The sequence below is a fragment of the Crocodylus siamensis genome, chromosome 2 (genome assembly GCF_052110815.1).
Source record: "Crocodylus siamensis isolate JL-2025a chromosome 2, ASM5211081v1, whole genome shotgun sequence".
Lineage (NCBI taxonomy): Eukaryota > Metazoa > Chordata > Crocodylia > Crocodylidae > Crocodylus > Crocodylus siamensis.
In genome coordinates, this window is record NC_143396.1 from 273,086,730 (window position 1) to 273,108,202 (window position 21,473).

The 21,473-nt window shown below is 42.3% G+C and overlaps 1 protein-coding gene across 4 annotated transcripts in view; it reads left to right on the plus strand.

Annotated features, from left to right (window-relative positions):
• Positions 1-21,473, plus strand: part of WDR25 (WD repeat domain 25) — a 157,644-nt gene that overhangs the window by 82,313 nt on the left and 53,858 nt on the right. For all 4 annotated transcript variants that reach the window (XM_090034022.1, XM_090034019.1, XM_090034020.1 and 1 more), the window contains exon 3: positions 6,248-6,395. In XM_090034022.1, the coding sequence (XP_089890148.1) occupies positions 6,248-6,395 (148 nt within the window). The remainder of the gene's footprint in view (positions 1-6,247; positions 6,396-21,473) is intronic.

Consider the following 21,473-nt stretch of genomic DNA (forward strand, 5'->3'; position numbering starts at 1 on the left):
CTGCTCCAAACTCTATGGGGTGGGCCTCACCTTTTAAGGCAGTCCCCGGTCAATCTTTAGAGGCAATAACTGGGATCTTCAGCTGCCCTCATAATCATGCTTATGGCTTGCAGATGTTATCAGCTTTCATTCCTGGGTGTCATCTTGCCTCAATACACAGTCTGTATTGCATCCTCCAAGTACTTGTTGGGGTCTTGGCTTTCTCAGGCTTTCACTTCTTTTTCTAGCTGGGCTCTCTCTACGTAGGCCCACCACATCAGGACCCGGCTTATGAGCTCCAGATTCTAGGTCCCTGACCCCTCGTTGGGCTATGGCCCCTGGCTCTCTCAGCCTTTGGCTGCCTCTGACTTGCACCCTACCCTGGCAGGATACTATGCCTTGGTGAGCCTCTGTGGCCTCCACACTTGCCCCTCCAGCCACATTCAGTCCGCTGGTCTAACTTTAACATAAAAGCAAGCTGCTGCTTTAATGAAAACTTCTTGCCTCCCTGGATACAATACAGCAATACAATACAGCAATGGAAACAAAAGTGCTTTTGCTTTAACAGAAATCCTCTCATCCCGAGTACACTGATGTCATAGGAGCTCTCTCCCTAATTTCCAGCTTCAGGCAGGGCTTATGTGTCCGAGAGCCCTTTCTCCCTGCTGATAGCTTACCTTCTCACCCTGCTTAGGAGTTTCTTATCTCTTAATTAAAGGGCAGCCTCTGCGCCTGCTGCTCCATTCTCTTAAAGTGGTAGGACACTGGCTCCCTGACATGGGTCCTTCTCTTTCAGACTGACTGCTCCAGTCCCTGTTTTTCTGTTTCTCTTTCCCTATCCAGGAGAATACCAGTGTTAGGGTCCCCTGTTATCAAGGATTATTTTAAATTCTTCCCCCTTACCCTATCCCTCACTGCTGTGATGGAGAAGGCAGCATCAGGGGGCAAGCAGCAGCAAAAGCAGTGGTGGAGGGACAGTCATGTGGCCCCTGCCCTCCCTTGCAGTGCCTTTGATAGGCAAGTGACAGGTAGGGTGGCTCCTGTCTCTTGTCTGTCCCTGGTGCCTGCCCCACTTGTCTATCAGTGTCTCACTATGGGCCACTTGCACTCCTTATCTCCCCACTGCTGTTACCCTATGTGGTGGCTCTGGCTCTGGCTCCAACCTGGGGCAGGGAACATATGATATCTCTAGTCCCAGCCAGGAAGCAGCAACCCTGGCAGCTGCAGCCCTGGCTCTGGCCTTAGGTCAGGGTTGGAGCCTGAGCCACAGCAGATCCCCTGCCACTTCATGATCTCCCCTGTACTTTGTGTACCGCGTGATCTCCCCATGCTGCTCCCTACCCCTGCACCACATGGTCTCCCCTGCACTCTCCCACCCAGCACTGTGTTATCTCCCCAGAGTCATGGACCCTGGACTGTACTTGAACCTAAGATGAGATTTCTTTCCCCCCATGTTGAATGGGGAAAAAGCCTCATTTTGGATTTGAATAAATTTGGTAGTTTCAGACTAGTAAATTCCATTTCTGTTTGGGTCTTTTAAAGGGTTTTGTCTGTCATTTAAAGAACTGGTGAAAGGCTAAATTTGGCAGGCAGGGTTCAGCTGGTTAATGGGCCACTAATCAGTTGATTCCTTCCTGTAAACAATAGTAGTTTATGCATTTTTGTGCTACATATTTGTCTGAAAAGTAAGTTAAAGAAATGCTCATTCACTTGGAATGGAAAGTTGGCTATTGATCTTTATACCTGGAAGGAATTCATTCCTGTGTTATGGCACTGAATACTGTTGGTCTGTGTTTTATATTACCTAGCCTCTGTGATGTGGGCTGCTACTAGCCTAAATCCCCTAATCTGGTGCTTCTCAACCTTTTCTGTACTAGGACCCTTTTGTAAACATCAGTGACCAGTGCTGACTCAGTGCCCCCACTCCTGACCTGCTGCCCCCTGCCTCCAGTGTAGGGCAGGGGGTGTGTGTGGGACATGGCGGGGCCCCAAGCAGCCCCTCGCAGGCTGGAAATCTGCCAGCCTGCAAGGGAAAAGGCACGGTTTCCCACATTTTTCTCCTTTAAAGGAGAAACCATTTAAAAAAGTTTTTGTTGATCCATTTTTAAAGTTTGTTTGCAACTCTCTCATATATTCTTGTGACCCTCTTTTGGCTCGCAATCCACAGGCTAAGAAACACTGCCCTAATCAGTATTGGAGACCTCCTGAGCCCTCTCAGTCTTTTTAACATACTTCTCCAGAGATTCGCCAAGGCTGGGCTGCTTGTTTGGCAAGAAGGAAAGGAGACCCCCTTACTAATGGAATTTCTAATGCATACAAACATTGCTTGTAAAGCCTTTGTTACAGATCTTGCAAAACAAAAGTGCTAAGATTCATTTTGCTGTAGTCTGATCTCACCCTTTTTCATATAGCTGTTTGTCTGTGATTTGGCTAGGTAAAACCCCTTATTTTCTCATCCTCCCTATGCACAGCTGGTATCTACCCGCCTTGCACTAGCGTGTCTCTACTACTTATTCCCCTGGCATTCTGGCCATCTTCCTTTACTGCCAATATGCAATTCTCAGTGGTGTTCCATGGAAGTAGGACCACAGTATAGAGACCATCAACTATGATGCTTTTATGGCTTCTCCATGTTAAGCCTTAAACATCAAGTGTCTTTCCCAGGTAATGTAGTACAGTAAGTTGTCTTTAGGCTTGTCCAGACATGTGTGGTTACCGTCTCCTTTTCCACACATAAAACTAGATGGGTATCAATATTTGACTCTCATATATTCCTGTCTGTCAGTTGGTCATTCACAGTTTTCCACCTTTCCATAGGATGGGTTTCATGGGAGTTGTGTGGTGTTTCGGTAGTGGGTGGCAATTAATGCCTGTATGGCAGCCAGGCAGCAAGAAAAATCAAATGCTGTTTGAGTGAGATGAGCTGATAGAAGCTAGGGGCTGGAGATGAATACAGTGACATTTTGTAGTGACTTTTCCTTTTTACTCTAATAGCATCATCCACATGTAAAAAATGTTTTTTCCTTTCTACAGAATGAATGCAAACATACAGCATCATGTGTGTTTCACTTCTTTCTCTTCCACTGATTTTCTGTCTAAGCCAGTGCTATTAAATGATTTTGAAACTTCTTTTACTTTCCCTTCTTGTTGAAATGTATTTTCATGTTTAATCACTAAAATGTAAGAAAACTTTCTGAAGCATTTATCACCTACTTTTTCTTGATTCATTCAATAGCTTTCTCATATAAAAAACCCTCCTGGATGTGATTAACCTTTCTGGGTTTTTATATGTTAGAGTGAAACTGGAAATAATCATGCAAGTCATTAAACAAGGTAGAAACTTAATTCCAAAAGCTCCTTAATATTATTCTCTGATTTTCCTTGCTTATAGTTAGGGTACTTAGGATACATTTGTTAGGGTGTTTAACTTAACTGACCACTCAAGTAATTAACAATAATTGGTTGCTTTACAAAGCAGAAATTTAGTGTATACATGATTAGTAGGTACTTTAAACAGTCTCCTAAGACAACATGTTGTCTGCAATATACAGGTAGAAATGTCAGCAAGTCCTTCCATAGCACTAACACTTTTCAGTCTAGCAAAAGAAAGAACAAAAATTAAGAGGTTTTTTACTTCCCCTGTTCCCTTTCAGATAATCTTACTATTTTGAGAAATCTGTGATGCTACTTCAAGGACATAAATGTTCAACCAAGCTTTGACATATGTTGTTTTTTTTTTCTTACACTGTGAATTTTTTATATAACAATTATATTTTATTAATTAATAACTGACTTCATTGGAGCTTCCTGGATGCACACAATGGAAGATTGTGGACCTACAGTCTTGCATATTGTAAGGCCTTTGAGACGAGAATGATCCTTTCTATGTAATAATTTGCTTAGCACACATAATAACAGTAGCAGCAACAACAATATTAATATTAATCCAGGCTTAGAAAATGAGCACTTTTTTTTAGGGCAGAAGAAAAAAGAATATCCTTGGTGGGCTCACAAAGCAGCCTTTGTTTGACGCATATAGCAAGATTTCATATGATAAAGATTTAGGTATCATTAACTAATTATCAAGAGTTTTTAGGTTTTCTTTAGTATCTTTAAGTAGTTTTAAAATTTCTAACTGCACATACAATAAAACTGTCAATAGTAATAATTAAAACATTGATTTAGTTGCACTGCTGTCTCTGGCAGTGAAAATACTGGGGTTCACTGACCTGTCCATTGTAGAATTTGGCAGAAATATTGTTTGGTTAAGCTCAAACAGCAGAGATAGTAATAACTCATGCAGTCATCAGTTCTTTTGTAATCTAGTATTTATTGAAGTAGGATATTAATGAAAAATGAATACTAGTATTTAGCCAACTTCCTATCTCACAAAAATGAACTTGCTAGATATTACTTTCTCATATAATTGTTCAGAAATTTCTGTTGTCGAGTTGTATGGTGAAAAAGCACTTCAATAGAGCCTGTGTTTTTGATTAATGAGGTGAGCTGCATATTTGATAACCTTTTTAATTATGATTTGAGTTATATCCATTTGCTAGGAATACCTTACAATGCTTCTGTTGATTCTGCTAACAATTACCTTTCCTTTTATAAAATAATTGGTTTTATTTTTATAATATGAATTAGACTAAGACATTCTAGAAACATTGAAAACTTCATCTTGAATGCTGTACTTGTCCTGTTGACTTACAAGGTTAAGATAATAAGTAAGGGTGGGCTTTTCAAGTGTTCTTAGTAGTGGCCTGGGTCTGCATATTCTTCTGGCTTTAGAAAAATCCCACTTCTGTCTGTATTATATAGTTTTGCCTCTGTCAATTGCGTCTTGGCTACCCAAACCCTTTTTTATCTGCATTGCTCCCCGCTTTGGTTTTGCTGCTGCTTCCAAACCTCCAAGGCTTCCCTGCCTTCCTCCAGCTTCCATTGCCTGTACCTACTACCCCTGGGGCTGGGGCAGAGCAGTGTAGCTTGTGGGGCTGTGGAAGCCTGTAGTTACAGGCTTGGGGAGATCTGGGGATCTGCATAGCATCTGTGCTGGTGCAGTGCAGTTGGAATTGCCTCTTGCAGTGGGGACTGAGGGTGGCATGTAGCAAGGGGGTGCTGTGTAGCGTGGCACAGTACATCTATTTGTGCAGTATGCTTCCATAGCATCCTGGATGCTTCCAGAATGATGCTACCCTGTGCTGGTAGAGCCCGTGGTGCAGGTGGGTTGGAAGGGCTTGTATGATCCATTGGTGGGGTCAGGGGGGTTGTTTACATGGCATGGCATGGATCCTGAAGACTGTGTAGCTCGGGGCCCTGTGGCTCCCAGTCACCCAGACATTGGACTTGGCTACAACTTGACGTTATGGATATAGGAGACTCCCACCTAGCTTGCTCCTGCAGCCATACGGCTGAGGGCAAGCAAAACTCAGGGGCATCCAAACCCCAGGCCTCTGTGCTTGGGCCTGCATGTAGGATGCCCACCAAAGGATTTGGAAGTATATGAAGCCCCAGGTGGGGGTGGAGAATGCTTTCCGGTAGCAGGGCCATGTATGGTTCTTGAATGTTTCTCACGGATTTGGAACTGAATTGGCTGATTTGACTTGAAACAAAACAAAAGAAAACAAAAGGCTGGATAGCCCTGCTGTAACTAACCAAAACCAGTTTTTCATACTGTTCTTTTTAAGCATTATTTAGTACTATGATGTATGTTTGCTTTTCAGTTCCATATAATAGCTTGCAACTGTTTCAGTTACGCAAATGACTTCTCAGCAGGTGCTTTCCAAAGGAGTTTGGATAATCAAGGATCAGTAATATCCTTCATGTTAAGTACATTTTGATGACAGCTGCAACATCCTTTTTGAAGTCACAGATTGCAAGACTAAGGGATTAGATATATCCTACATAGACAGAAGATCTCAAACTTGTTTGCCAGGTTTGTTGGGGGAGGTGGTACAGAAATGACGATGGGGAATTTGACATGGTCTGCCATTTAGAATAGTTTCTGCTTTTCCAGCAATTTACACATACCAAATATAAACTTATTGTCTTGATTTTCTCGCTAGTTAAGAAAACATTTTCATTTTCTAACTTAAGGGAACTTATTATTACTTGAAACCCATACTTTTAGCTTCAGAGAGATGAATTTGCTAGCTAAAGCTTTCTCAGCTAAACCAATTAATTTATTCTAATTCTTTTTCAGCATATTTAATAATTTAATTACTGTAGTTCTTCATATTTAAGATTTGTTACTCTGTTTCCTCTTAAGATATGGGATGCTGTCGATACAGGCCGCTGTTTAAAAACTTATTCCTGTCACTCCTGTGCTGTTCGAGCTGCTCAATGGTCTTTATGTGGAAGAAGAATTCTCAGTGGAGGCTTTGATTTTATGCTTCACTTAACAGATGTTGAAACAGGTAAATGTCATTTATAAGCATATTTGTAATGCTGTTTGCTAATATCCCCTAAGTCTTCATTGATAACTTTGGCAGAGAATTTTATTCTCCCATAAAGCATACAAGTGTTATTCCCCTCCCCCCCCCGGCCAAAATGATTAAAATATTCACAAATGTGGTTAATGTTATCCAGAGTTACAATTCATAAATTGATCTGCTGCTTCCCAGTGGTGTGGAGATTGTATGACTCTTGGTTACCTCAGTGATCAGCATCAGAATATGTCTCCTTTTATATCAACATCAATTTAGATTTATATTTCATCCTATCCAAAAAGACTCAGGGTGGCTTACAGTAAGACAAGCAACCCACAATAGACTTCTCCAGTTACATCCTAAAACCTGAAAACTCCACTACAACACAGCTGCTCCTGCTTCCCTGTCTATCACCCACAGGAGCAAACCCTCCATACCATCCCAACCATGTTTCTCAACCCCTGTTCACATTTAGGTGTAGAAGACCTCTTCCTCCTGCTTTATGAAGGTAGGAGTCCATGTTTATTCGGTAACACATGTAAACTTATGCTTAACTTTCAGGTTGACTTCAGTGAGATTTATATATGCAATTAAAGGAAGTACATGCTTAAATGTTTTGCTTAAAAAGACTTAAATAGGATTAAATCATGTGTTTAAAGGTGATGAAACAAAAACGGTACTTTGCTGAATTGGTGTCCTAGAGTTGTAATAAAAGTAAAAATGCTGGGTGAAGTTCTTACACAGTAATTTGTAGGGTTCTAGATTTGAGTGGACTTGGCTGTTGTTACCTTGTCACTCTGCTTTCCAAAATGTCATTTACTTCCTATGCTGCTTCAATAAATTGAAAGGCATATTTAATGAGTCTCCCAGATGATCTCTCCATATTTTTTTTTAGCACATGATCATCAGTCCTGTGATGGTATCCATGCAGATGAACCTAGGCACTTTCACAGAGCCTCTTTGACTAGGTACAGGCATTCAAAAAGCCTAAGGTAGAATTGATCTAAGTTATTGGTTTTCTGTAAGTGACATAGTTTAGATTGATAATGAAGAGAACACACATTCACCCTTTGGTGGGGGTGGCAAGTTTTTGACCAAATTCTGCCATTTTTAGATCAGTCCATGTGTGTTGAACTTCTGTTCTGTTACGGGTATAGACCAGTTTTTGATCACTCATACCTGTAAAAGTGTAATGTCTGTACCTGGCCATTGAGTTCAATGGGGATGTACTGGGATGTAGACTTTACCAATGTAAGTAGAATTGCAGGATTAGGATGTAAGAAAGTACCATACCTGATTCATTCTAAAAAACTATTGCCATTTAATCTACATTGAAATGAGTTGAACTGTTTTAAAATTTAATTCCCTTTGCATGTATATAATATAAATATATAAATGCAATGCATGGTCATTTAAAAATAGCATCTATATTTTTTTCTGCTATAAAATTAAAAAGCACTCTGCAAACTAAGATCTGATGCTTGTTAGAGAGCAGAAAAGCTGCAGATTAAGAATGTAGTCCTATTACAATGAGTTAGGAGCATGGCCAAAAAGATGTTAGAATTGTTCATACAGATGTTTAAAGAGAAGATTCCTGTTTGAGAATCGACTTCTCAAGATTTGTCATGCTATGTGAATTTAAATTTGATCATGGCTATAAAGGGTTGCTGTATCTTAAGAATATAAAAACACATGTAATCTAAAATATTGAAATTTCTGGGGTATTCAAGCTTAATGCCAGTATAAATAAGTTTTAAACCATCTGTTTTGGTGGCGGTCTGTGGAATTAATGTACCTAAACCTTCATTTTTAAGAGACTTTTTTAAGTTGCCTTCTTGTTTTTACACAATTTTATTTCAGAATATTTTCCTTGTCATTTTCGTTGTAGTATGCAACTAGGTTTAAATGAACCAGATAGGTTTAATTTTCTCTGAAGTGACTGATTATAATGGGAGTGTGACACAAAGTAAATTTTGGTTTTGTTACACATTGCCCTTAGCAGGTTTTATAGTTAGATCGTAGCAAGCATTAATAGGACTTAGAAAGTTTTCTGAACAATCATAAGTTAATGCTACAGTGGTCTAAATATAGATCATAGTACCCTGGAGTCTTGAACCAGCTCCTGGTCCCAGGGCTGAGACCTAAAAATCAGCTGATTTTTGTGTCTTAGCCTTGGGACCCCATAGCTTCCGTGTGGCAGGGGTGGAGGACCATAAAGCTGTTTGTCAGCTTCCAACCTCCTTACCTCACTAAGCCTTGAACTAGTAAGGGGAGGCCAGTAAACAGCTTTGGGCTCCCATCTGGCTTCCATCACATGGGCGTCTTGTCAGTTCAAGGTTCTAGTGTGATGCAGGGACCAGGAGTGACACCAGAATGGCACAGGAGCTGTTCCTGGCTCCTGCCATGAGCAGGAGCTGGTTCAAGGCTCCAGGTGCTGTTCTGGGGCTGAGACCTGAAAATCAGTTGATTCTTGAGTCTCAGCCCTGGGATTGCCCGGGAGCCAATTTGAGGCTCTGGATGTGGTGTAGGGACTAGGAGCACCCAGCCCTGTACTACATGGGAGCCAGTTCAAGGCTCTGATGTGGTGAAGGGTCTGGGAGTCACACTGGCACAGCATGGAAACTGTTCCCAGCTTCCACATTGTACCAGAGCCTTGAACCATCAACCAGTGGGGGCTAGGTGGGAGCCTGAAAAAGCTGTTTGTTGAGCTCCCGACCTTCTTAGACACCAAGCCTTGAAACAGTGAGGCTCAGGTATGTGGAGGGGTGGAACCCTGACAGGCAGCTTTTCAGGGCTTCCATCCTTCCTGCACCTCTACACCAGACATTCGCTGGTTCAAGACTCCAGTGCAGTAATGAGGCTGGGAGCCAAACAGCTAGCTTTGTCAGACTCCCCTGGTCCCAAAAATGTTGGTGGGACCTCCCACAAGGATAGGTTAGTGCAGCCCACCTGAATAAGTTATATGATAGTGCTCATTGTACTCAGTGCTGCTCAGTCCCAACTCTTTCAAGTCATGGTGTGCCTCTACACTGAATACATTGCAACTTCTTCTTTACTCCAAAAGGTGAGCTGCACCCTTCTTTCCTATTAACAATGAACCCTGTTTGTTAACCAGCCTTAAATGTCTGGCAACCATTCCACAAAGAGCTTACCCAGAGTCTTTGTCACCCCTCTCTCTCAGCCTCTCACATATGATTAGTGTGGCCCCATTCTTCATGAGTTGGAGCCAGATCAGGTTGCCCTGCGCCTCATCTGTACCTAAATTTAGGATCCCAGGACTCATGATAAGAATACCAGGTTCCAGTCATGAGTGGGGACTAATTAACACCTGGATCATTTGTGGGGGGGGTGTAATCTGGAGTATACTTGCATATCGACCAGTGCTGAGCTTTGGGGTTATCATGGCTTGAAATACTGTTGTCTCTGTTGGGGCCCAGCCCAGTGAAGTATGTGGTAAAGTATGAGCCTTTTGGCTTTGGACTAGTGTCATGCCATAACTCAACTTTTTTTATTCTAATACCCAATGAATGGCATTGTGTAGCTAAGGGTGGAGACTTGTCCAATGCACTGTGGGCGGGTCCCTTCCCATGAGAGTCTGCTATAGCTTCCCAAGGGGAAGAACTTGGTTAAAGCATCTTTTTTATGGGGATGGGGGATTTCTCCCTAGCTTGCTCCTTTGGTCTTTTGGCTAAGAATAAGCATGACCTGGGGGCACTGAACTCCAAAGCCTCTGGGCTTTGGGCCTGCACCTAGGATGACTGCTATGGATTTGGGTGTCTCTGATGCCCTGGGCTGAAGAGTCTGGGAGTGAGGATACTTGCTGGTGGTAGCACCACACAGGTTTGAATGACTGAGCTCTGCTCAGTCAATAGAATTTGGAACTGATTTGGCTAATTTGGCCTGAGACACAAAATAAAAAATACACGTTTGCACTGGATATAAATAGAAGTGCTGCTTTATGGTGTGTTTATAGAGTACCTCTGCTAGAACTTGCAGCAGTTTCAAAAGAGGCATCATGTATTAATTCTGGATGACCCCTGGCTATGGGTACCTGTAATCATTTCCATATATGCAAGTTACTACAGGTATGTTGATTTCTATGTCAGTGTTTTCAAATTTGCTTCTCACTTCCATGTGTTCAGGGAGAGCAGAGTCTGACAGTAAGGAGCGGGGGAAGGGGCTGCAGGGAAAAGAAGTTGGGAGGGCAAGCAGAGGGCAAAGGAGCTACCTGACCCTCCAGATTTATTTTGCCTGTTGTAGGAGTGGGAAGGGGAAAAAATCAAGGCATTAATTCTATATTTAGAAAATTGTAACACATTTATAAATTTTCCAGATATAGAATCTAATTACTGGAGTTTTTTTAATATTAAGGGTCATCTTGTATTTGAGTAAATAAGGTATTAATAGTTCATATCTTCTACTTGCTTGACTTACAGAACTAACATGAATCAACATTTCAAAGAACTCTTCATTGGATTAATTATTTTTAGTATTTTCTTTCCTCTCTGGCTAATTTTAATAATAAAATATTGCTAGTGTTTAAGACCCTGACAGCAGTCTCAGTGGCAGTTTATCTGGTTTTGAGTTCATTAAATGCAGTCTTGTAAATGGCCTTTTCATTACTGGTTTTCAAGTTGACTGTTTTATGTTGCTAATTGGCTGATGATGCAACTATGTTAAAATATAAACTGTGTATTTCTAATCAATTAAGATACCGGAGATTCCTCAATCCTCATTTTACGAAGAGGGCAGTACTGGTTTTTGTGTTGATATCCACTACCTCTGAAATCAAAGCCCAAGAATATTAGAAAAACAAACCTTTATAATAATACAGGGAGCATGACCCTTCCCTGCATACCCCATCTAAAACTTCTGTTTTTCTTGCAAGTTGTACAGTTGCCCTGTCTTTGTCATTCATTTCAGTAATTCTTTCAAAGAAAGAACAAATATTTTGCTTCTGGAATTCAAATTAGGTTGATATAAAAAGCCTCATTTCCATTTGAAAAACCTGAAGCCAGCTATGAGACTGATTTACATTAATTCACAGAATCATTCATCCTTCCCTACTCTTCATCACTGCTAAGATGATTTCTTCTGTGATTAACTTCAGAAGTACACATATTCCTTCACAAAGGGGACTTTTGGACTTCTGTTTTAATTACATTCCTTGCCCAGGTTGAACTAACTGTTAAATCCTTTAAATATATTAATTTCATGCAAATGGTGCTATAGTGTATAATAATGTCACTTTAAATGAGTTGTGACCAGAGAGCTGGTGCTGAGAGATCTCCCAGCTCCAGCTTCCCTATTGTGAAACAGGAAGACGTAGGAGCTACCTGCTGGCATCGGCTCGGGTACCAGTTCCCTGCCCAGATCTGTGATCACGAAGTTGGGCAGGGAACAGGCTCTCCAGCTTATTTCCCTGCCCAAAGGAGCAGACACATATGCATACGCACAACCAGAACCAGACATATGTGTGCATGCACAGACACATAGAACAAGAGGCAGACAAACACGCAGAACCAGATGCATGGGTGCACAGAGCTGGGCTGCTGGGCCACCAGACAAAGTCTGACCCAGCAATGCCCTGGGCCTGCCAGAGCCCTGGTGTTTCCCTGGGAAGCCAGCCCCCGGGCTGTAGTGCGACCAGCAGAGGCTCCAGCCCAGAGCCTGCCCATCAGCCCAACCATCCACTCACTCCACGCAGCTGAGCCTGCAAAGGTGCGGCACTCTTGGCAAGGGGCAGTGCCAGCCTCATCTCAGTAGGGGGGCTGGGCCAGTGCTGGGCTTGGAGCAGGTGGGAATCAGGCGGGCTCAGCTGCAAGCCCTGCTGCAAGCAACCTGGGCTGCGTAGCTGGCAGCAGCTACCCAGAGATGGGGCTGGATGCATCTGGGAGTCTGCAAACAGTTGCACGCATTCTTCCGAGCAGACAGTGGGGGTGGGGGGGCCTGAAGCGGCACAACCCTGGCCTCTCCCATGCACAGAGCTCCCCTGCTCCAGATCCCGGAGCAGCTGCTTGAAGCCCACCTGGGCTCTGGGCCACTGCAGCAGGCAGGATGCAAACAGTGGTGCCAGGCTCCAGCATCAGCTCTGTACTGGTGTGTGTACACATACCTTGGAGCGGGCGGTGGGGGGGCCTGAGGCAGTGCAACCTTGGTCTCTCTCCTGCTGCCGGCACAGAGGTGATGGTGGGGCTCTGGAGCCCGGCGCAGCTGTTTGTAGCCAGCCTGGGCTCTAGGCAGTTTCAGCATTAGCTCCATGCTGGTGGCGACTGGTGTGTGCACCTCAGAGCAGACAGCAGGAGTGCTGCAGTGCCACAGGGCCAGGTCCTATCCCTGCTGTCCACTTTGAGGTGAGCGTGCAGTCACCACCAGCATGGAGCTGATGCCGGAGTTGTGGAGCCTGGCACAGCTGTTTGCAGCCTGCTTGCTGCAGCTGCCCAGAGCCCAGGCTGGCTACAAACAGCTGCGCCAGGCTCCGGAGGCCAGTCATCAGCTCTGTGCCGGCAGTGGGGCAGAGACCAGGGTTGCACTGCCTCAGGCCACCACCTGCTCCAAGGCATGCATGCACACACACCAGTCCAGAGCTGATGCCAGCCTGCTGCACCCAGCCCTGGCTCTGGGTAGCTGTTGCCATCCACGGAGCCCAGGCTGCTTGCAGCTTCCCAGCTGCCTCCTGGGAGCAGCCTGGGCTCTGTGGTTGGCAGCAGCTACCCGGGGCTGGTGGTAGCATGCTGAGCAAAATGGCCTCGCATACCATGCTCGGCACACGTGCTGGGGGTTGCTGACCCCGATCTAAGTGCTTGCTATTAAACTTAACGGAGTGGTTTTGGAAGGTGCATTTGGGGAAGTCCCAAGATATGCAGAAGGGAAGTAGTGAGCAGCAGAAAAAAGTAGGAAGGACAAGGAAGGAATACATTCTGTTAAATAATGCATTCTAATTTAAGACGAGCAATATGAGCTCTTGAGAAGAAAATCACAGAACTATATAAAATAAATGCAAGATATGATGCATCATATATTGGAAGTCAGGCAAGAGATTACAGGAAACCCTCACTATTTGCAGACTCGTGATTCGCAGATTCAAATTGTCATGGTGCGCTGCACTGTCTCCCCATGCAGCGTAATCACACTTTGTTGCTGTGCATGCCCTTAATCTTGGCACCTAAAAGAAAAGCAAATGATAGTGCAGCGAGTGGGCGAGAGGCTAAAAGGGAAAAAAAAGTGATGAGTGTAAGCAAGAAAGTTGAATTATTGGATAAGCTTGCACGTGGACTTAGTGAAGCCTTGGTAGGTAGCATGTACGGCATTAACGAGTACGCTGTGTGATACATTAAGAAAAAAGAGAAAAACGTAAGGGATAGTATTGCTGCAAGTGCTCCATCTAGTGCGAAAGTGTCATGTGTGAGTCGTAATCCCATAATGGAGAAAATGGAAAAAGCATTAAGCATTTGGATTGACGATATGGCACAGAAACGAGCACCCATGGATGGCCCTGTGATTCGCGAAAAGGCTTTGAGCTTATGGAAGTATTTTGCACAAGCGTCAGGTGATGAGGGGGGTAGTGATGGCAGTGCAATTTGTTTCACTGCAAGTAAGGGGTGGTTTGAGAAATTTAAAAAGAGGAACAGCCTACATAATGTGAAGTTGATGGCAGACCGTGAGGCAGCGCAGGATTGTCCCCTACAGCTTCTTAAAATCATTGACGAAAAGGGTTACAAGCCCGAACAGGTTTTCAACGCAGGCAAAACTATCTTGTTTTAGAAAAGGATGTCAACAAGAACATACTTTTCCAAGGAGGAGAAGAAGGCTTCAGACTTCAAGGTAGCCAAGGACAGGCTAACATTTTTCCTCTGCACTAATGCCGTGGGTGACTGCATAGTGAAACCTATGTTGCTGTACCATGCATTGAACCCCAGGCCACTAAAGGGCAAGAATAAGCACAGCTTGCTGTTTTTTTGGTGGTCTAACAGGAGCACCTGGGTCACAGCTGATTTATTTTTGGACTGGTTCCACAACTGTTTCATCCGAGAGGTAGAAAAATACCTAGACTCCAAAGAGCTGCCCTTCAAAATGCTGCTCATCTTGGACAATGCGCCAGGCCACCCACAAAGTCTGCAATTTGCTCACCCTGATATGGAAGTGGTTTTCCTACTGCCGAACACAACTTCCCTCATTTAGCGTCTCAACCAGGGTGTGATTGCTACTTTCAAAGCTTATTACACCAGGTACAACTTGGGTCAAATTCATAATGCACTGGAAGGTGATCAAACGCATGATGTTAGGAAGTGCTGGAAGGACTTGCAAGTGTGTAGGAAAGTATCAATTAATCTAACCAATTTTTGTAACAGAAAGTTAATGAAATCTTTGTTGAGAAGATTTCTTATGTCTAAATTTTTCATGAAGGGGTTCTAAGAGAGATTTTGTTCTACCTGAGTCAGAGAAGGGACTTGAACTTGAGCATGCTACATTCCAGGTGACTGTTGGGATAATGGCTATCCTGGAGGGAGGGTGTGTCCTTTCCCCTTTTTCTTCCTTTCTGTCAAATTTCAAAATGTACTGTCTTCCAGTCAGCACTGTTAGGATTATGGGGATTATTTCTGGAAGTGGGAATGAAGGGTATGTGTTTATTTAGATGTGATCATACAGTGTTTATAGGGGCAAAACTTCCTGTGGTATTTAATGTTAGTTTTGCGTATATAACAATTTCACAATAAAACCATTGGGATAAAGGGTTCAGTTAACTGAGATAAGAAGGAGATTAGGATAGAAATCATTCCTTGTACTTTAATGTGATTAAAATAATGGCTTTTATTTAATTTTTTAAAATTCAAGTCTTTCTAAAAAAGGTCTGATACATTATTCTGACCTGTTCTGCATAATTCTGACCTCTATTCTGACTTTATCATATTGTTTGTTTAATATGGTTTCATTTCAAATTATCATTGTTGGATACTGCAACAAACAGGCCTGACTCAAAAAGTGCTTAGATAGGAATCTAACATTATTTATGTGGGCAGTCCTGCTGATTTCTATGGGACTACTCATGGCGCTGGTTTGCCAACCCAAGATTTTTACTGAAAACCTGTAAGCTTTTTACTGACATATTTTTTACTGATATATGTTTTACATAATGTAAATATAACTATTCTTCCAGGCCCTACCCCACTGGAAAGCCCCAATTGGAAGGATTGGCTTCAAATTTAAAAGTTTAACATCAACCATAACAAAAAGTTAAAGAGAAATAGAAAAGTCTGGCTGTCAGCAAAAAGTTTTTAAAAAATGTAATAGTAAATTTTTAGTAGTAAAATTTTTTCTTGGGTTGGCTTGACTACACCAATGACTGCATCCCCCCACCAGAGACCCCCTATTCACCACCACACCCTGATGCCCCCACTTCACCCTGCATCATTCTGTCCCCCCATCAAACCCCCCAGCCTTACCCCCACTGGTCTTGCCATCCCATCCCATCCCATCCCATCACAGACTTCCAGAGAAGCTTACCTGTACCCCAGCAATATTACAGAAATCCTGGGATGCAGAAGTGTGGCTGAGGCTAGGGACAAAAATTACATAAAAATTAAGTGATTGGAAACCTGTGTTCAAATCTGTAACACAGCAGAAGTTCAGTGCACATGCACTGCTTTTAAAATGGCCAAAACTAGTTTAAGATAAACCTGCATGGATGTAGTATCAATCTTAACTGATTTAGGTTAAATCGGTTTATTGAATTTCTGTCCCATATCCCCTCCAGACTCAAGTTAACTCACAGGCCCTCAGCATCCCAGAATGCTTTACAGGGTTGGCAGGCTAGCCTTGGCCGGAGCTGTCTGCTTCAGCTGAGGAGGGAGATGTGCTGTAGCATCCCCCAGCTTTGGCCTGGGCCACTGCAAGCATATAGTTTCATTTCCGGAATCAAAAGTGAATGTCTGTTCACTTGCTAACTGGTTCAATCCACACAGTTTACACTAACCTGTGAAGACTGAATTTATTCAGCCTTGGGCTTTTTGACTGTACTTAGCTTGAGAGAATACTCCTGCAGGGTGCTGCACTCCCACTCAGACACCAGGGAGCACTGCTGTGCTCTTTCAGAGCTGCAGTCAGTCTGTGGCTGCTTTGTTGCTTTTACTGATAGCTAAAGATTTTTACTGACTTTGCTTGCATCCATTTTGGCTTGATTTTTTTTTACTGACAGTAAATTTGCTGATAGTTGGCAACCCTACATAGCACAATTGGCAATGTACTTAATTGCCTGTATGGTGAGTATCTAGTGTGTGTGTGTGTGCGCGCGCACACACACACATGCACGTGCTTGGGACTTGAATATTAGTAAGTTCAAAAAATGTATATGGGAAGCATTATTTTTTTTTTTACAGTGTACTTTTGTCACCTTTCTAGATTTTTTTAATAACTTACTAAAACAAATGAAAAAAACATTGCTTTAATTTTCCAATGAACAAATAACACTTGTGTGTGGTAAATGCACTAGAATACTCGAGTAGTAACATTTGCTACATATGTTCAGTATAAAATCCAATGGAAAATATATTCCCCACAGCAAAGGTTATTGGTTGCTGTTTTTCAGTATCCTATTATATATTATATAAATATATTAAATATGTATATATTATCTAAAGCATATAAAGTATAATGTTTCATTATGAAAGTGAAGCCTTCTCCTTTTTATATTTAAAATATCGCATTTATCAAACCTTTCATTATTCCATGAATCAGAGAAAATGTTCAGTCATATTTATGCTTGGTGCTATACATTTTTCCCTCTCCTCCACCCCCAAATAACAGTAAAGGGCATCCATAATTGCCATAAACATTAGTTACACATTCTGTTCACAAGAGGGGGACCTTGGTTAGATTTCTTGAACTGGTGTGGTTTATTTGTATTTGTTTAAGTATCAGTTTTAGCAGTTGCAGGAACTAATCCCAAAGCAGTTGACACAGCTCTCCCTCTATTCCACTTTGTAGCTGTGATCGTATGCCTTTTTATTCTATTGGGAGTCTTTTAGATGATTCCTCAAAGAACAATGGCTTGATTTTTCTAAGGTACTTGGAGTCTTTGAAACTGAAAACATAAGATATGAAGCAGTAGGGGTTTGTTTAGGTGTCCTTGGCTGAGAGTTTTCCTCCTAGACACAGTTGAGGTGTGTTGATTTGTTGCCCTTCAACTGGCTTTGTATACATGACTTGTGAACTACTTTGGGATTCAAAGGGATGAGAATATTTTTATCATTTTCTGGGGTCTGTGATTCTTTATTATCATATTCTACAGAGTCCAACCGACTTTAGCTGGAAAAGGCCATAAAATATATCTTAGCCTGACTTTAAAAGTTAATATAATACTTTAATACTCTATTATGAGTAGATGGCCAAAAGGCCTTTGTTATATTTAGCAGGGTTTTTATGTGATACAGAAATCTTAGTGACACTCTGTAGAGAGTATTTCCAAAAGGTAAATAAGGTTCCCTTGATTTTTACACTGTTTTTAAAGCAGAAGAATTTTCAGAAGCTTTCCACTTTGATCTAACTACTCCCATTGAAAACACTGACAGTTTTACCATTGACTTCAGTGGGACTTCAGAGTTCGGTGAATATAAAATGCTTTGGAAATCCTGCCTTGATTGATGACAGGCTGTCATAGGTCTCCTCTCCCCTGTGTGGGAGCAGAGAAGGGAACACTCATCACCCTCAAATAGTGTTATTAAGGGCCAGAGTAGCATAAAGCGACTGCAACATATGAGGCAACTGGAGCCATCTTGTCATACCAGCATGCATGGATAGAACTCAATCACGTTTTACCTGTTAGAGGAGGGGTTTTCAACCGAGGGTACACATACCCTTGGGGATACTTTGGAAGGTGCCAGGGGGTATGTGGCAGCACCGCAGAGATGCTGCCGGCACTTCTGGTTTTGCTGCAGGGGGACTTCTCAAGCAGCCCCACTTCTCAGCTGGCACCCTGACCATAAAGGTCGAAGACCCCTGTATCAGAGGATCATTCTGATCTCTGAAAAGTCCTCCATGCAAAGAGTACCAGTATTAATCCATTAACATTAGAAGTTATTTTGTGTCCTTAGTATTACTATTTAATTTGTAAAATATGCCCTCTTGAAGGGGCATTCATGATATTTTAAAGGAAAATTACACGGGCATAAAAGGCCTCAAAGGCATAAAAAGTAGAGTAGATTCTCTAAGTTAACTCACATTAACAAATGGGAAAAATAGAAGGAGCTTCATTAATTTTAGCAATATAGTTAGCCATGTAGGTACAGTATACCCTTTCACCTAGTCTTCATCCTTACTGAAGTCCACATGTAAGTGAAATTTAAACCCTATCCAAAGTCAGTATCAAAACTCTGCTCCAGTCAGTGGCTCCATTATTTCACCTATTTATGTTAGAGCTCAGTGCATGGAATATAAGACCATTGCATTGGACTACTGGATGTGTGAATCTGAGAAGTATTGCGTTCAGTCAGTCTCAGTTACTGAAACATTCTCTATCAGATAACTTTGTGGGAAAGACTCAGAATGTTAAATAGCCTTTAAAATATCTGATATCTCGGTTGAGTAGTTTCACAGTGGACTGCAACATAAAACATGCAGAAACTATGTTCATGACTTATCAGAATTCTTTTTCATAAGCTTATATTACCAGTGTGCCTTTAATTTTTAAATATAATAACTTCAAAATAAATGAATAAATAAATAAGTAAAGAGAAACACTCTAGAAGACCATTGTGTTGCAGAAAATGCACTTAACATTTGTTACAGATGTCATGGAAGCTAAGGACTGGGGAAGCAATTGCTTCCCCACTTCAGAAAAATAAGACCATATTCTCTCACTTATACCACTCCCTAGAATATAATACTTGCCTGGTTTTATGAATGAAGGGGTGGGGAGGAAATAAAGATTTTTTCCCAGGATTATGGCTGTATAGAACAGGACGAGAGCCTTAATTTGCAGTTGACTGAGCTTCCGTTTCCTGTTTACTAAAGGTGAAACCCTACCTGCTGCTGAAGACTGGTCTCACTGGGTGGATCTGTGATTTTAAAAAGAGCTAAAGAGTCTCCAAAAATGTGAAATAGGAGTGGAGAGATCAGAAGCAGCTAGCAGGTAGCAAAATTGTCTTAATAAAGGTTCGCTTGATTAGTGGAACATCAAGACAATTAAAAACAGAGAGAGAATTGACACCTCTGGAGTGAAGAATAATGAGTCATTAAGTCAATTGACTGTCTCTGCTACCTGAATAGTGATGTAACAGCTGCTACAGCATGGAGCAGGAATCAAAGCAGTGAATTTATATCCTGGTCAGAAAATCAGCTTCCCAGCTTAATACGTGCACCGTAATCTATAGGAGCTGATTCTGGGGAGAAATGTGCGTGTTATATGCAATAAAATATGATACATCACATGGGAACAAAGAGGTAAATCTTAATTTGTATCATAGATTTGCCATAATACAAGCAAGTACATTAATAAAAAACCCTCATAATCTGTGGCCAATGAGTTGAATGAATCTCTTTTATCCTGAGAGTAGGAGCTTCTGAGGCATAGTAAATATATACATTCTTTGGAGCAAATCAGTTTGTCGTTTTGTACTACAGAGGTCCTTAGTTTTGATTTCACCAGATCTCTAATTTGTCAAGGTCACTTTAAATTCAGGTCCTGTTCTCCATTTCCAGTCTCTGCCTACCAGGCATCATTCACAAGATCTGTAAGTATGCTTTCTCCATTCCAATTTGTTCAATATTTTTCAATAATACTGGGCCTGGGGCAGGTATTTTCATGACCCTACATATGTCCTCCCACTTAGAAAGCAAACCTTTGATAACACACATTGAGAGGTTGTTTTTTTTTTTTATTATGAACAGTGTACTGACCTTGTCCTAATTTCATCTAGATCATATTTCCCTAGTTTTCTTATGAGAGAGGCTAATTTTGGAGTGTTGGATTGAGACAAAATGAGTTCAGGGTGAATCCTAGTTCTTTTGTATTGTGCCTATTAGTTACTGAGTATGGAACAAGTAACAAGTTGAATGTGGGGTCATAAATCTGTCTGTGGGGCACCCCCAGCACCACAAATATCTCCTTGTAATCCTGCCACTTGTCTCAAAGAACAGACTGAGGTTTGCCCTGGGATAACTCCTTATCCCCACAAACCTCAACTCTGCTGTCCTTGTACTGAACCTGCTGCAGCAAGGGAATCTCTACCAGCTCCAGGTGACATCCCTTTCGGTTGTGAAAGAGAAATTTCAGGTTACCCTTTCTGTAGAATGGGCTAGTCTGGAATATCACTTGCCAGATTATCACTCATTCCACAGGCAGTCTGTGAGGAGGCAAAACCACAAATCAATTTATTCTGTAAGTGAAAAGAATTATACAAGCAAAACTGACCATAGATTTGAAGACAAGAAACTTTGCTCGTCTTTTTATTCCATCTTTTCATCTGTCTGCAACAGGAGCAGGTGAAGTCTGGCCCATGGGTATGCAGGCAGCGGATTGCAGCTCTGCCCTGGCTGCGGACCATGCTGTCACTGCTGCAAGATCCCAGCCCCAGAGCAGCTCCCCACCCAGCCATGCTCCTTGCCAGCATTGCTGGGGCGTTCCCCATGGAAACTCTGGCCCCATTCCGTCTCAGCCCTCCTGCTGCTGGGGTCTCCATGGAAACTGGTCACAGCGATACATGCAGGGGCTGCTGGGAAATGGAGCCCAGTGGATCTGCCATTTTTCCCACCCCTGGTTTACAACCTAGATCTCCTGAAAGGCCTGCCAGTATCACTAGGCATCAGCCTTCCTGCTGATCCTGCCAGACCTGGCTGCTATGACCTCGGATCCTTCTTTAGCTTGGGAAAAATCCAAAAAAAATTAATTCTCATATAGATAGACTCTTAAAAACCTCAAAGTCAGCCCCATCTCCTCTCCATCCGCTTATTGAACATATGTGATTTTGGCTGTAGAGCCCAGTCCTTGAATTGCAGTTCCTTCTGCAGTTATCACATGTGAAGTGCATATCTGACCGTCCTGAATGTGGTTCTTCTTGAAGTTTCTTCTTT